The sequence below is a fragment of the Daktulosphaira vitifoliae genome, unplaced genomic scaffold (genome assembly GCF_025091365.1).
Source record: "Daktulosphaira vitifoliae isolate Bord-2020 unplaced genomic scaffold, ASM2509136v1 Scaffold_5, whole genome shotgun sequence".
NCBI lineage: Eukaryota > Metazoa > Arthropoda > Insecta > Hemiptera > Phylloxeridae > Daktulosphaira > Daktulosphaira vitifoliae.
In genome coordinates, this window is record NW_026099576.1 from 12,428,168 (window position 1) to 12,443,164 (window position 14,997).

General features: G+C 26.4%; 2 protein-coding genes across 11 annotated transcripts in view; both read left to right on the forward strand.

Annotated features, from left to right (window-relative positions):
* Positions 1 to 1,638: 1,638 nt before the first annotated feature.
* Positions 1,639 to 14,997, forward strand: part of LOC126908133 (serine protease snake-like) — a 13,991-nt gene continuing 632 nt past the window's right edge. Inside the window, exons 1-7 of one of the 4 annotated variants that reach the window (XM_050690033.1) lie at positions 1,639 to 1,843; positions 3,050 to 3,304; positions 3,367 to 3,506; positions 3,563 to 3,672; positions 4,306 to 4,568; positions 5,559 to 5,719; positions 6,377 to 6,568. In XM_050690033.1, the coding sequence (XP_050545990.1) occupies positions 1,750 to 1,843; positions 3,050 to 3,304; positions 3,367 to 3,506; positions 3,563 to 3,672; positions 4,306 to 4,568; positions 5,559 to 5,719; positions 6,377 to 6,556 (1,203 nt within the window). In that variant the 5' untranslated portion in view covers positions 1,639 to 1,749 and the 3' untranslated portion in view covers positions 6,557 to 6,568. Of the gene's footprint in view, positions 1,844 to 3,049; positions 3,305 to 3,366; positions 3,507 to 3,562; positions 3,673 to 4,305; positions 4,569 to 5,558; positions 5,720 to 6,376; positions 7,751 to 14,997 lie in introns of those variants that run through there. The other 3 variants (XR_007704717.1, XR_007704715.1, XR_007704716.1) reach the window with 3 other exon arrangements.
* Positions 10,745 to 14,997, forward strand: part of LOC126908131 (venom protease-like) — a 13,034-nt gene continuing 8,781 nt past the window's right edge. The window contains exons 1-8 of one of the 7 annotated variants that reach the window (XM_050690032.1): positions 10,745 to 11,163; positions 11,528 to 11,652; positions 11,687 to 11,855; positions 12,241 to 12,388; positions 12,595 to 12,764; positions 13,517 to 13,606; positions 14,398 to 14,468; positions 14,504 to 14,572. In XM_050690032.1, coding sequence (XP_050545989.1) covers positions 10,965 to 11,163; positions 11,528 to 11,652; positions 11,687 to 11,855; positions 12,241 to 12,388; positions 12,595 to 12,764; positions 13,517 to 13,606; positions 14,398 to 14,468; positions 14,504 to 14,572 — 1,041 coding nt within the window. In that variant the 5' untranslated portion in view covers positions 10,745 to 10,964. The remainder of the gene's footprint in view (positions 11,164 to 11,527; positions 11,653 to 11,686; positions 11,856 to 12,240; positions 12,389 to 12,594; positions 12,765 to 13,516; positions 13,607 to 14,397; positions 14,469 to 14,503; positions 14,573 to 14,997) is intronic. The other 6 variants (XM_050690025.1, XM_050690026.1, XM_050690028.1 and 3 more) reach the window with 6 other exon arrangements.

Here is a 14,997-nt window from a genome sequence, read left to right on the forward strand (position 1 = left end):
AACATAACAAAATTCATCTAATATTTATTTAATTATTTTATCTTACTCATATTTATTTAAAAAAATACAATAAAAAATAAAAATATATAATATTTATATATATAAAATATCGAAATATTAGTTTCTATGTTGACCAAAGATATAAAAAGGAAATTCAGTAGATTAGAAAAATTCTTGTACTTGACTTATAGTTACACCATTAAAAATAGAAATTGGTACTTAAAATAATAAAATATGATAATTTAGTCATGTCGTCTCCGTCATGCTTAAAGTGTAAAAAATGACTAAAATATATATTTGAAAAATTATTAAATATAAAAAATAATAAGAATTCAACACATCATTGGTTGTGTTTTAAATTTGTTTTGAACCTATTCATAAAAAGGTTATGCTAAAAATGATGAATGCAGATTTCCCTTATATGGAAAATTTGCTATATTTAAGTAGTTTTTTCCATTAGAGGTGTTAGTATGTGTTTAGCGTTGTTAATGTTAATATTATTCTCGAAATCCGTATCCGTGAATTTTTAGTAATTTTTTTAGTTTTAAATCGATAATATAAGCCACAAATGATCAATTTTAATATATAAAATAATATTAAAAATAAAAGTGAATATTAACATTTTTTGTATCTTTAACCCCTTCTTCCGAAATAAAGCCTAAATACATGTGATGTTTAAACTTAAATTTAATTTATATTAATAATTTATAATGTTAATGCAATTAACAGTCCTTGACGAACAAAAAATCTGTAGTTTTTTTTTTAAATAACAAAATATTATACCTCAAGAAACATAATAACTAAACGAGGCGATATTAACCGAATGAATTTAATGCTATGACATATTTACGGTGGGGGGGTCTGGGTTAAGTTCAGAACCTTAAATTGTTACCTTTCGAAGAGAAGATAATGTTTTTTATATAAGCTTTCTTAAAATAAAATTGAAAATACATCACTGATTTTATGTTATACCACATAAAGGCGACGACTACTATGTTTATCCTATTACATCCATATAGCATAATAATACATTTTTGGTGTGAGTGATTTTAATATTAAGTATTATGACCTTATAACACATGATTCAAATTATTACTTAATAAACTGATAGAAAAGAATGGAACTAGAAGTATTATGGCCTTAAAATATACCTTAAAATATAAATAAAATACAGATATCATTATTTTAAAGATACTGTCGTCTTCACTAACACCGAAGGTAATAACATAGTAAGATTTTATTGTAAAATTATTTTAAAGTTGATTCTATTAACTTTAAAATTCAAGAAGTTTTTTACTCTTATCAATGGAATTATTTAAGAATATTCATTATATTAACTAAAGACATTTTGTGATAAAGAATGAGTTCTAAAAATATCTATTTTTTCTTAAATGATCAATGTTGTGAAAATCACTTCGAATTTTTTATCATTGCCTTTGTTCACCATTCATAAATTGATTTTTAATGGTTAATTAAATATTTTGAAGCGTTATTAATTTTCTAAGTTCTAATTAATTTAAAAATCTTGCAAAAGAAAAATAAATTATTTTGTAGTTAAATGAAAATAAAAACATATGTAAAACTGGATATTTGTCCTTGAATGCTGTAAAACCGTTTATTATATTCTAGTACATCAATATACGCATTATTAGTTGTTGCGGTAGGTGCAGTAGTAGTTTATAGTAAACTGAAAAACGCGATCCAGGTATATTAACTTACATATTACAAATCATACAAATTTTTTCATCGATGTCTAAGTTTTATACTAAGGTTACCCTGGTATGGAGTATTCTATGTTTTTTTGGAATAATCCACAATTCGATGGCCTTATATTTATTTGAAGGTACGTTGTCAATTATATAAGTTTATTTTTACACTTTTATTTATTTATTTTAAATAAACAAAAATACTTTTTTGCTTATCAACTTAGTTTGCAAGACCCCCTTAAAGCGTGGGTGTCGTGCGNGTGACACCCTTAAAGCGTGGGTGACGTGCGGGACACACCTAGTACCTTTAGTACCAACTCTTTATATTTATATAAAATTATCATTAGTTAAAATTCTGTATTTTATTTTAACATTGCATACAACTCACTATAAAAAAATTACAGAAAATATCCGTTACATGTTATTTTTTATTATCAAATGAAAGTTTATAGTCTATACAATAAACAATCTATACAACTAAAAAATAAAAAATGTTAAGACATGAATAGCATGTTTAGGGAATCTCGCAGGTAACTAAAAAGAAATTATTTTACCCTGTTAAGAGAGAATATCTTTGCTAGTCCATTTTAGTTTTCTTGGTAGTTAATATATGTTTATGCTTTAAAACTCTACATTATATAAATACTGGAAAAATTTTATGTACATCTTATTTTTAAAATAAATTTGTATGAATTTTTTGAATTTTATTTTATCTTCGTGACATTAAATAGAATTTTTAATTAACTTTATTTGTCTTTAAAATATTTACTAAATGTATGAAAATTCAACCAATATATTTAAGCGTACTTCTTATAAAATTTAATTTTTACTCAAAATCAAGCTAATTTAAAAACACATTTTTGCGTGATTTTCAAAGAGGTAGATATATTTTAAGGGTACAGGGAATTCAAACACTCCCCATTAGTATAAAATTATTGTACCAGTTTTATTAAACCTTAAGGTCATCAACTTTTCCTCCTCTCCCCTGCATAAAAATAGGTGACTCACTCTATGTTTCTTACTACTTAAATTTTGTAATTAAAAAATATATGATTTATAATATAAAAGATAAGATTTTTTTGTTTAAAAAATTAATTTAGTGAATGCTATTCACTAAAATAATATAAAATTATTAAAATATAAAAATATATACTAAAATATACTAAAATATATATATACTAAAATATAAAATTAAAACATTTTTAACTGGATGATTTAAATTCTGTATTTTACTATTTTTTAAAATAGTTTCTTTGTATTTTTACTTAAGTTTAATTTACACTTAGGTGATATATGTCATAGNAGTTTCTTTGTATTTTTACTTAAGTTTAATTTACACTTAGGTGATATATGTCATAGAGGTCAGAGCAGAAGTGGGTCGGATCATATATGTCGTCGTCTTCAAGATTGTCCTTTAGGAAGTTTTTTAATAAAAAACTATGGTTTACACCTTCAATCATGTTCATTTGATAAAATGAATCCTATAGTATGTTGCCCTCCATCTAAAGTAGATAATAGAATAGATATAAATCAACCAAAAGCACCATTAACTGTAAACTCAGACGTAAAAAATCCAAAACCTTACTCTGCCTCAGAAAGTAGGAATGTGATAACTGGTAATCAGCAATATAAAAATACTCATTATAAAACCTTTGTGTAGTGTGTCAACAATATTTTGATTTAATTTATGGCGACAGAGAAAAATTCGATGAAATTAAGCCTTACACAAGAATGGCCTCACCAGATGCAACGGACATAATTGGTGGTACACCTGCAAAACCTAAAGAGTTATCTCATATGGTAAGAGCTAAACATTTTAAGAAATTTAGAGTGAATACGATTTTTTTTATTTTAAGGCTTTAATTGGTTATGGAAACATATTGGAAAATGTAGAATGGAAATGTGGTGGTACATTAATAAGTAATAAGTGGATTTTGACAGCAGCCCATTGTGAAAAATCAGACAAGTAACTATAACATGAAAAATACAAAGCACCTAATTGTTTAACTTTGACTTTCGCAATATCTTTAAAAATATAATGTTATTTTTTCTGTTTTTTAACTACTTTACTCCTCTCGACTTAATATTAAAATTCTAATAACTTACAAAATACTGATTAAAGTGTTGTTATCGACCAGTCATTTAATTAATTACATTATTTTTTTATTTTTAAGCAACTTAAATAAAATATTTACATTTAAAAGTAAAGATAATAAAATTTTAAAGGGAGGGAAAGAGGGTATGACTATATTTTTTGTGTTAATTTAAGTACTTAGGGATACTGCTGATTTCTGAAAGAAAAAATATCAATTTTTTCTAATAATTTTGAAGATATTGCGCGGGACCTAGTTAGTAGATAACCAAGTATTTGTTTCTATTAAAAAAACTAGAGTTGATAAAATTTTAAAGATGATGAGTAGGTATAAGTACAAATAATTTTTTTTTTGCAATTATAAAAAAATAGGATCATATTAACTATTGAAATGAAAAAGTAATGTTACATTTTATATTTTTTAGGTCATAGTTAAATAATCCCTTTATATATATTTGTAATAATTTATTATTATATTTTATTATTTATTATATTTTTAATTTTAAGATATTTTGCGAAATATGTCCGTCTTGGAGATCTTGATATTGAAACCGATACTGACGATGCAAAACCAAGTGACTTTGAAATTATTCAACGAGTAATTCATCCTAATTATAAGCAAACCGTGTCTCGCTATAATGATATAGCGTTATTCCGTTTAAACAAAGATGTCAAATTGTCAGAGTATATACGGCCTATTTGTCTTAATTCTGATCCATCTCTTAATTTTTATGAAGTAATAGCTTCAGGATGGGGTCAAACGGAGACAGGTATAACTAATTGTTAATTGTATTATACTAATTGTTAATAAAACAGTATAAATACCCATAAAATCATATCAGGGATGCTTAAAACTTCTAAATCACAAATTAATCTTTCCCATTTTTTTGAAATTTTTTTTTTTTTAAGGTGACAAAAAATAAAAATTTTTGATCGGAAATTAAAATAATTTTAGAAACCATAAGATTTAGATTAAATGTGTGTATATAGTAAAAGAGAGTATAGAGTATATAAAGTACGAGTTTGACAAACGAAAACACGAGGTAGGTGAAATGAGGAGATCAGTGACAATTAGCGAGGACGTGATAAGAGAGGTGGAAAGTTTTAAGCATTTAGGATCAGTTGTGAAAAAAAATAGTGGTTTTGACAAAGATGTAAGACATAGGATTATGTGTGTGTATGTGAAGTGGAGAGAGTGTCTGGTTTGTATACCATAAAAGAATTCCAATGAGACTGAAAATTAAGTTCTATAAAACTGTAGTGAGACCAGCTATGATGTATGGTTCAGAGTATTGGGTGATTGACAAGAAAGTAGAGTAGAGAATGATTGGAGCAGAGATGATAATGCTTAGATGGATTAGTAGAGTGATCAAAGAAGATAAGATAAGAAATGAACATATAATAGGGAGTATTTGTGTAGTTTAATAGGTCAATATAGGTCAATCGTGGATAAGATGAGAGAAAATAGACTTGGATGGTTTGGTTACGTTATGAGGAGACAGGAATCGAAAACTGTAAAAAAAAGTTATAGAAATGAATGTTGAAGGAAAAAGAGGTAGAGGAACATCAAAAAAGAGATGGAGGGATGTTATTATGTGACATGAGGACGGCTAATGAGAGCGTAGATGATGTGGGAATTCATTTCATGTGGAAGTTTAAGATAAGAGTGATCGACCCCAAATAGTTGGGAATAAGGCGAGGAAAAAGAAGAAAATAAAGAGTGCGTCTATAAACACATTTGTTTTATTTGATTTTATTAGATGGTCCATCAAGTACTGATTTGTTAAAAGTTACACTGTTAGTCAAATCCATAAATGAATGTAACCAAACTTATGGAGTTCAAAATAAACTCCAAAAGGGTATTATGGGCGATAGTCAGATATGTGCTGGTGCCAACGAAGATGGAAGAGATACTTGTTTTGTAAGTATATTTTTCTTATAAGTAACACTGTGTTGTTCAAAAGAGTTTTAATTATTTTTATATGTACAGTTTTTTTATTATTGATTATTATAAATNGGAAAACACGAGGTAGGTGAAATGAGGAATCAGTGACAATCAGCGAGGACGTAAAAAGAGAAATGGAAAGTTTTAAGGAGGGATGTTATTATGTGAAATGAGGACGGCTAATGTGAGCGTAGATGATGTGGGAAATCGTTTCAAGTGGAAGTTCAAGATAAGGGTGATCGACCCCAAATAGTTGGGAATAAGGCGAGGAAAAAGAAGAAAATAAAGAGTGCGTCTATAAACACATGTGTTTTATTTGATTTTATTAGATGGTCCATCAAGTACTGATTTGTTAAAAGTTACACTGTTAGTCAAATCCATAAATGAATGTAACCAAACTTATGGAGTTCAAAATAAACTNGTAACCAAACTTATGGAGCTCAAAATAAACTCCAAAAGGGTATTATGGGCGATAGTCAGATATGTGCTGGTGCCAACGAAGATGGAAGAGATACTTGTTTTGTAAGTATATTTTTTTTTATAAGTAACACTGTGTTGTTCAAAAGAGTTTTAATTATTTTTATATGTACAGTTTTTTTATTATTGATTATTATAAATCATTATTTAATTTAGGGGGATTCCGGTGGTCCTCTCCAAATAAAACATCCAAAGCTTACAAATATGTATATTCAAGTCGGAATTACATCATTTGGAAAATATTGTGGAGATAAAAATTCACCCGGAGTGTATACTAGAGTATCCAAATATATTTCTTGGATTGAAACGGTAGTATGGCCACCAAGATTAGAATAATGTAATGTACATATAAACAGTTATCTATTATTGACATCCTTATTATGAAGAACTATTTAAAATAAATAATTTGTTTTGATTTAAATTAAAATCTAAACATTTATCAAAAGCTATAATTTTAAGATATTCAAGAAGATGCATTCTAACATTAAAGTAATGATACTTTTAAAATAATAATTATAAAGAATATTTATGAAAATAACTGAAAAAGTTATATTATTTCATGTAGAAAATAATTATTCAGGTTAAAGTAGATTTTTATTGTCCGTTCCGTCGAGCTAACATAAGCAATAAAGGCAAAACTACGATACGATCCAATAGCTCGTCATAGGTAGAGTTTAAAAACGTATCTTTAAAATTTTAGAGAATTATTTATCATTATAATACAAAAATATTTTTTTAAATAAGAGAAAATTATAATTAGCTCCCATTTTTTTTTCAACTCCGCCCATGGTTCTGACCTAATAATTTGAATCTCATTTTCTTAAAAATGAGCACAAAATTTGACCAGATCTACAGATATAACATTACAAAATTATTAATTTTAAACAATTATGAAGTAAGAAATATAAATGAGCTAAATTAAAAAAAATAATAATAATAAGTTAAGTATGTTAGAATCCAGCATGTGGAATAGAGACATTTTTTTTATATGAATATTGATTGATATCTGACAGTGATTAAAATCATTGTTATAAAATACTTCGATACGTATTGAAAAATTTTAAAAAACAGTTTCCAAACCAATATATTTCAAACAATTTCATAATATTTTAGAGACTAATTTTTCATAAAATATAAATAATCGTAATGTTTTTTTTGTTTAATTTTAAAATTTGATTTAGTTTTAATTGACATTATATATTTGCTATTTAAAAAACTATTAATATCGATCATTTTTATTACAGATAGTAGTTTGATTTTTGGTTTTAATACCCAATAACTCCTAAAAATCAAGATTTTGAATAGATTTTTATTTTTCATCTTTAAGTATTAACTTTAATTGTAGGAACAATTTGAAATAGAGGTTGAAATTAGAAACCTGGAGGTTTCATGCCCAATATGGGAGGAGGGTCGAAAAAATATGCGGGACAAACTCTTAGTCAGCGTCGTACACTTGGTCTTCTTGTACGGTGTAGGTAGTTATTCTCAAATATTTGCTCATCAGAGAAATCTTACTCATGTCGCAGAGAGGTGCAGCATTTGGATCGTTTCGGCTTACCGAATGGTATTCGTAATGGCAACGGGTATATATTCACTATATATAGTCACTACCGCCCGCCGATTTACTGTTGGAGGAACGAGCTACTAGATATTACCTTTACCTGTAGCGTGGCTGGTCTCAATACCGAAAACGGCTAGCACTTTGACATATGACCATGTTCTGATGGCGGGCTCACCTCTCTGGAGAATTGAGAGGCAAATGGAACAGGTTCCTCGTCAGATCCAACTTACTGGAAAAGTGTGTTAACCGGACAGACAGTGAGATGACTTATCGTCTCATCCAATTGATGTCCTGTCACAATTGCTTTAATGAATATCTCCACGATATTTGTAAGGCAGCCACGACGATGTTCGACCACTGTTTGGATCGACTGCACACTCTCTTTCGATGCGTAGCGAAAGCCTAAAAGCGAATATTTTTTCGATTCGATGTTAAAATCGTTATGTATTGTAACATTTTGCAAAATAAATTTTTTTTAAATTATAAGATAAAAAAAAATATTTTTATTAAATTATACTATAGATGGCAGAATTAAGTTTAGCATTGAGTGGTCAGTGAAATCTAATATTTAAAAAAATATTTTGTCCTCCAATAAAAAATGTTTGTAGACGTCCTTGAAAATTTAATAGGAATTAGTTATGGGAATTATCGAAAAGTAACTATCGAAATATCTGATAGCTGTCTACTCTTCGAACTATTCGATAGTCATTCGTAAGCTATTGGAATAGAAAAAATATTCAATGTCCAATATATTCCAATTTTATTCAAACTATTCTATAGTTCTATAAATCTTTGATAGTTTATGCTAAAAATAAACTATTCTATTGCAAAAGAACAATTCAAATAGTTATTTGATAGTTTTAAATAACTATCGAATATAGTTCAACAGTTTCAAATAGTCGAAAATGCCCATAACTAATAGGAATATTTATTATAATAACGTTAAAAAAGAAGTCAAAATACGCAAAAATAAATATTTTAACTAGTTATTTTTATAACTTAGAATGATCACAGTTCATTGAAAATTATATTAAATAATAGATAATATATTTTTTTAAAGATGTTTAGGTAAAACAAGATATAGCGTCCTATCATAGGACGTTTCTTATAGGACTCCAATAAGAAACGAATGGCGACCGCCACAGAAATAGAATTCGTGACATTACGTGCCTATTTAATAACACCCGTCAACAACGCGAAATATAGACAAAAAATTCGCCAACAAAATTGTTGTTATTTTTTTGTTGGGTAGTACTTTAATATAACTCCCATGCTAAAAGATTAAACCTTAATTTATCTAATTGTGACTAAAAAAAATCATTAAAAATATTCAAAAATACAATCTAAAATTTTTTTAGCTTAATATTCATATGGTTTAGTTTCATTTATGAACATAAGTATTATGTTAATAATTTCGGAAGACGTCAAATACAAATCATTAATAAAAAAATAATAATAAAAAACCCAACACAGGGGGATCGCGGCATAGTGGTGACGTAGCATAGTTAGATTAAGTATAATAATATCTGACAGTGATTAAAATCACTATCATAAAAATCGCTTCGATCAAATCTTTAGATGTTGTTTAATTAAAACAAATTGGTGGCTTATTCCAAAAGTTATATATGATCTGCTATGTCCTTATTTATATCTTAATTAAGATAAAGTATATCGAATAAAAAACTTTTCAAAAAGTTATAACATTTTAAAGTTAAAAATGTAAATTATAAAATCGAGAATTTTAACACAAAAATAGCATACAGTAGCCATTTTTACCATGAAGACAAAATAAAGTCCGGAATTTATTTTTCCATAATAAAATACATTACATTAGCTTTAATTTAAGATATATATAAAAGTGTCAGATTTCCGGGACACTTTCAAAAGTTAAGTGTAAAAGTAAATCTTTTGTGAAAAAGTTGTCATTTTAAATCCCCCCCTGTGAGCAGGTAAAGGGTCAAATTTACAAAAAAAAAATACCAAATGATAGGTAAAGACATCAAGCATCTATAAAAAAAAATTATATTGATATGTTCATTTTTGAAAAAGTTACGGCAGTTTTTAGTAAAAAAAATTGAAAAAATTTCGAAAATAAGCGTTTTTTAAATTTGTAATTTTTTTTGGAGGTTTCCCCCATTTACGGGAAACGAGCGAAAATTTTCCAATTTTTGAGGGTAATGTCTTCGACTAAATACGATTTGTGTCCTTTGACGTATCGTCAAAAGAAATCGGTTCGGTGTGAGCTGAGAAAAAGTGGTGACACAAAAAAAAAAAAAAACACATCATAATAAAACTAGTACCTTCTTAGATTCGCATCATAACTAATACAGAATGTTAAAATTTCTTCACTATAAAACTCAATACAAAACAAAAAAAGTTTTTGTTATAATTGATAAATACTGTAACAAATATTTTGAACTGATAAAAAAAGTTTTATTAAATTTTGGAAAAATGAAATTTAATAAATAACATAAACTTGTGTTAAAATAAATAACTAAAAAATTATGAGCATAGAGAATTTAAAGAATAAATTTGTTAGATAAATCGGACTATGACGACTAAGTTTTCTCTTTTGATTGTACACTGTAAAAAAATTTTTATATGAGAATGACCATGGGTTGTTTTTTTTTGTAGCTATATCTTTAATACTTTCTCTTTATGGACCTATTTTGTAAAAAATAACGTCTGCACATTTGCCTCTTTTTGTAGCTATAGTCATAAAATTTGTTAAAAACATACAAGACATTTAAACTACTTAATATTCACATCAATGAGGTTTGTCGTTCGGCATTTAAAAAGAAAAGTCTAGTTAAAACATCATGTAGGTTTACACTAATTATTTAATAAAAAAAATATTAAAAACAATTTTAGATAGATTTTTGTTTAATAGAATAATATTAAAAAGTAAAAAATAATGACCTTGAACTGTATTATTACATTATTTTGTTTCTTATTAATTAAAATTTAACATTACAAATATGTAATGTGTAATACATACATAAATATGTATCTATTTCTTAGTTAAGTTTAGATAAACTTTTATACAACATTATCATATGATTTACCTAAAAAAAGGTGGGGAATTAATGTTTCCGTATTCAATACTAATGTTCATTCTATCAAATCATATAATAAACACGTTGTTATGTTTGCCATTGAAATACTGTTGATTAATTTTTAAAAATGTTCATCAATGTAGTTTTTTTCTTTATACTGCAAAATGCATTTTTCATAACAAGTTTATCCTCGGAGTGTTGGACTACAGGTTGCCAACTAGATACTTGGTCTGTTAGAGGATGTCAAGAATATAATATGAGAGAAGTAGGTCGTCAACCGTGCTATAATGGTTTAATGTTTACATGTTGTAGCTATACAGATGATGGTAAGTTTTTTAGAATTAAAGTAATCTTATTACTGATTTTACGGTCACGAAAAACTTAAAACTATTTTAGTTTAAAATAGCTTTCTATTAAAAATTTCGACAACATTTATTCAAAATTCTTAAAATTTTATAAATTAATTCTATATATTTTTTGCAAGTACAATATAATATTGGGAAATCTAGTTTACCCAATTTTCTCAATTCCTTAGAAAAAACTCGTTAACCTTAAAAATTTTTGAATACGTCTTTACAAGTCATGTATGGCTCAGTATGACAAAATTATTATAAATATTGTTCTACATTAAGATATGATAAATTAAATTTTTGCTAAAAAAAATGATGTGTTAATTGCTGTTTATTTTAGCTATAACTTTTAAAGACCCTTTGAATGACAATGGAAGTTTATGCTGGGAAACAGGATGTCAGCTTAATAGTTGGACTATTAAGGGATGCGAGGAATATAATATGGTCACTATAAAATCAAGACCTTGTGAAAATGGAAAACACTATTATTGTTGTCATNTGTGAAAATGGTAAACACTATTATTGTTGTCATTCAAATGCACAAGAAACTTCAAACGTCAAACCAACAATACCATCTAAAATGACGACAAAATCTCCTCCACTCTTATGTGGAATAAATAATCCTGATGCACATCTTAGAATTTACGGAGGAAATGCGTCTCAATTAGGTACTCGAAATATATTTTTCTTATAGTTATTTAATATTTGACTTTACTTATTGTTATGATTTGGAGTATGATGACAAAGTTAATCTTTTATGATTTTTTCTGTCTTCTGTGAATCGATTGAAAAACTAAAACTTACATAATAACTTTTTCCATATTTTATCCAATATCATAATTTTTGTTATTGTCTCTTTCATCTTCTAAGGTTAAAAATATGAATTTTCCTAAAAATTACTATTTTTATCATCTTTCTCCAACTTTGCTTGTATTTGTGTATTGCTAATGTATTGCTTTGTGCGATTTATTTTGAGAAATACATGATGAATTTATCATATTTTCTTATTCGTCAACTTAACCCATCTTACCTTACAAAACATATTAATTATAGGTGATTGGCCCTGGATGGTTGCTTTAGGAATCAAAGAAGTCGAAAAAAAAAATCGCATCCAAAAATGGCCATGTGCAGGAACATTGATATCAGATAGACATGTCTTGTCAGCAGCTCATTGTTTTTCACGAAAACATCAATTACAATTGTATGTTTAGGTGATTAAGTATGAACTAAAAATGGCATTTTTTTAAAATTTTTTTGGCTAACTAGATAAGATGAAGGATTTAATTTGTATTTAGGGAATATGGTATTATGAGCCCTTTATTGATATCCATTTTTATGTGATTATAGTAATAGTGATGCAATGAATTTAAGACTGAATAATCTTATAATATGATACATATGATTTAGAAACACAGCAAGATTTGGTAATATAAATCTTGACCCTAATATATCTGATGGCATGTCATCTACGATAGACATTGGAATAAAGAACATAACGGTTCACGAGTTATATGATCCTAAAAATACTACTCATGACATTGCACTTTTAGAACTAGAACTACCAGTGCACTTTAATGGTAAGATTATAAAATTAAAATATTTAAAAATTAAGTATACTTTTTTCTATTTAATATTAATATCATGTATGTATATAATTCCTTAATTAATATAAAATAATTCATAAAACAATATTTCTTTAAAAAGAAATTGCTATTAATTATACATTATATTTAATTGTATTCTAATATTTTAAAAGTAGCAAATTTTTAAGTGTTTTTTTTTTGCACGTAAATTAGAAATTATGTCTCAAAAGCTACGAATTCAATACTTTGTATATATAAAATATTGGCTAATTGACTATAACAATACTTTATTTTTTTTGTTTCACACGGTCGACATAATGTTGGCTGCCCTGGAACTACCGTGAGGTATTGCTTCAGGGCAAAACTATAACAATACTTATATACTTTGAAAATTCTCGTTCCTGTAAACTAAGAATACTTATGATATAGAATATATCATTATTTTATATTTTTTATAGCAAAAAAAAAATGAAATAAAATAAATTTTGTAATAATTTTAACTCAACTTTTTATAAATGTAATATATATGTATATGCATTATTATATATAGAACTTTTTAGGTTTTAAAAGGAGTTATTGGAATTTTATAAGAGTTAAAAGCCTTCTTTACATAAATGTCCGATTATATAAAAGTTATAGTATTTGTCTTATATGATTCAATAATATTTGAATTTTTTTTTAATCAAAATTAATTAAGTTGTAATGAGTTAATTAACTTGGATAATAATTTCTTTGATTTTTTTTAGAGTTCATTCAGCCAATATGTTTACCTGGGAGTGTTAATTTTTCCGATGACACCATGTTGACTGTTGCTGGTTGGGGTACAACTGCAGAAGGTAAAAATTTATATACTATAAAGTTGTACCATGGAATAGAAAGAACACTAGCATAATTACAAGAGAATATAGGTGTCATATCCCACCAAGACAAAAATAATTACATGATGAAGATATCATTTTTTTTTGTTTAGCAAAAAAGGTGAAAAATTTTCTTATGCAATTGTTTTATAATTGTCCATTAAATTTCTTCTATAATAGTAGTAGTTTTGAAAGTTTTGGGGCTTTTATTAGTAGTATTTATTTCTAACCTATTTATTTATCCTATTCTAAGTGATTAATTATTTTTAGGTTCATCTTTAATATCCTTTATAAATGTACCAACTTAAATATTTAATGGTAATATGGGTACAATTTTTACTAAATTTAAAATATTGACTGAGGTGAGGATTTGGTCTTGCTATTTTTATCACTAGATATTTCCCGATCGTACTCTTCGTGTCACCTTTGTATAAAAATTAGAAAAAATTCCAAAGTACTGGTCCAAAAATTGACACCACATTAAGTTATGAGGAATGATTCTAGAAAGTTATTACTTTTCAATAAATCAATAAATATATTTTACTAAAAGAAATCATTTTATATATGGGTGGGAAGAACGGAGCTAGAGTCAGAGTAACGGGTAATGATAAAAATAACATAAGTCTCACTTTGCTACTCGTTTATATTTTAAACTGTTGTTAATTTACATAATAATAAAAATCTATAGGTTGTTTTTTGAAAGTTTAGAATTAAATTTATTAAATAAATTATTCTCTCTTGAAATTGTTATGAAAATGCTTTTCACACAGATCCAGAAAACACAAATTTAATGCAAGTATCAGTTCCGATTGTGAAGAATAAAATTTGTAAACGCTTGTATTCTCATTTACCAATTGACGAAAAAGTTATTTGTGNTCTCATTTACCAATTGACGAAAAAGTTATTTGTGCTGGAAATTTAAAAGGAGGACAAGATTCATGTCAAGTATATAAGTTATTATATATTATTATAACACGAAAAAATAATTTTTAAAAACGTTTAAGACTGTGTAAAATATAAACATTATAGACTTTTTACTTGGGACTTTAAATACTTTTTTTAATGGGAAATTATGTGGCATAATCAGTTGCCGCTATAGCACTAGTGTTTAGCTGTACTGTTAGCTATTAGGTCTTAGATAGGTTACTATACAGGAACTTAAATAGTTACTCACGCATTTTTAATTATTATTAATATTGCTCAAAATTTGTAAAATACATAAAAAAAGAAAATTTAAATTGCTTTAATATGAAAAATCGCAAGTAATCACAAAATATTTTAGATTATTTATGGATTGATAACTTTACTTATGAAACGATACATTTATTCTATGGATTTTCTTAATTTTTTGAGATTAATTTGTGCATTTC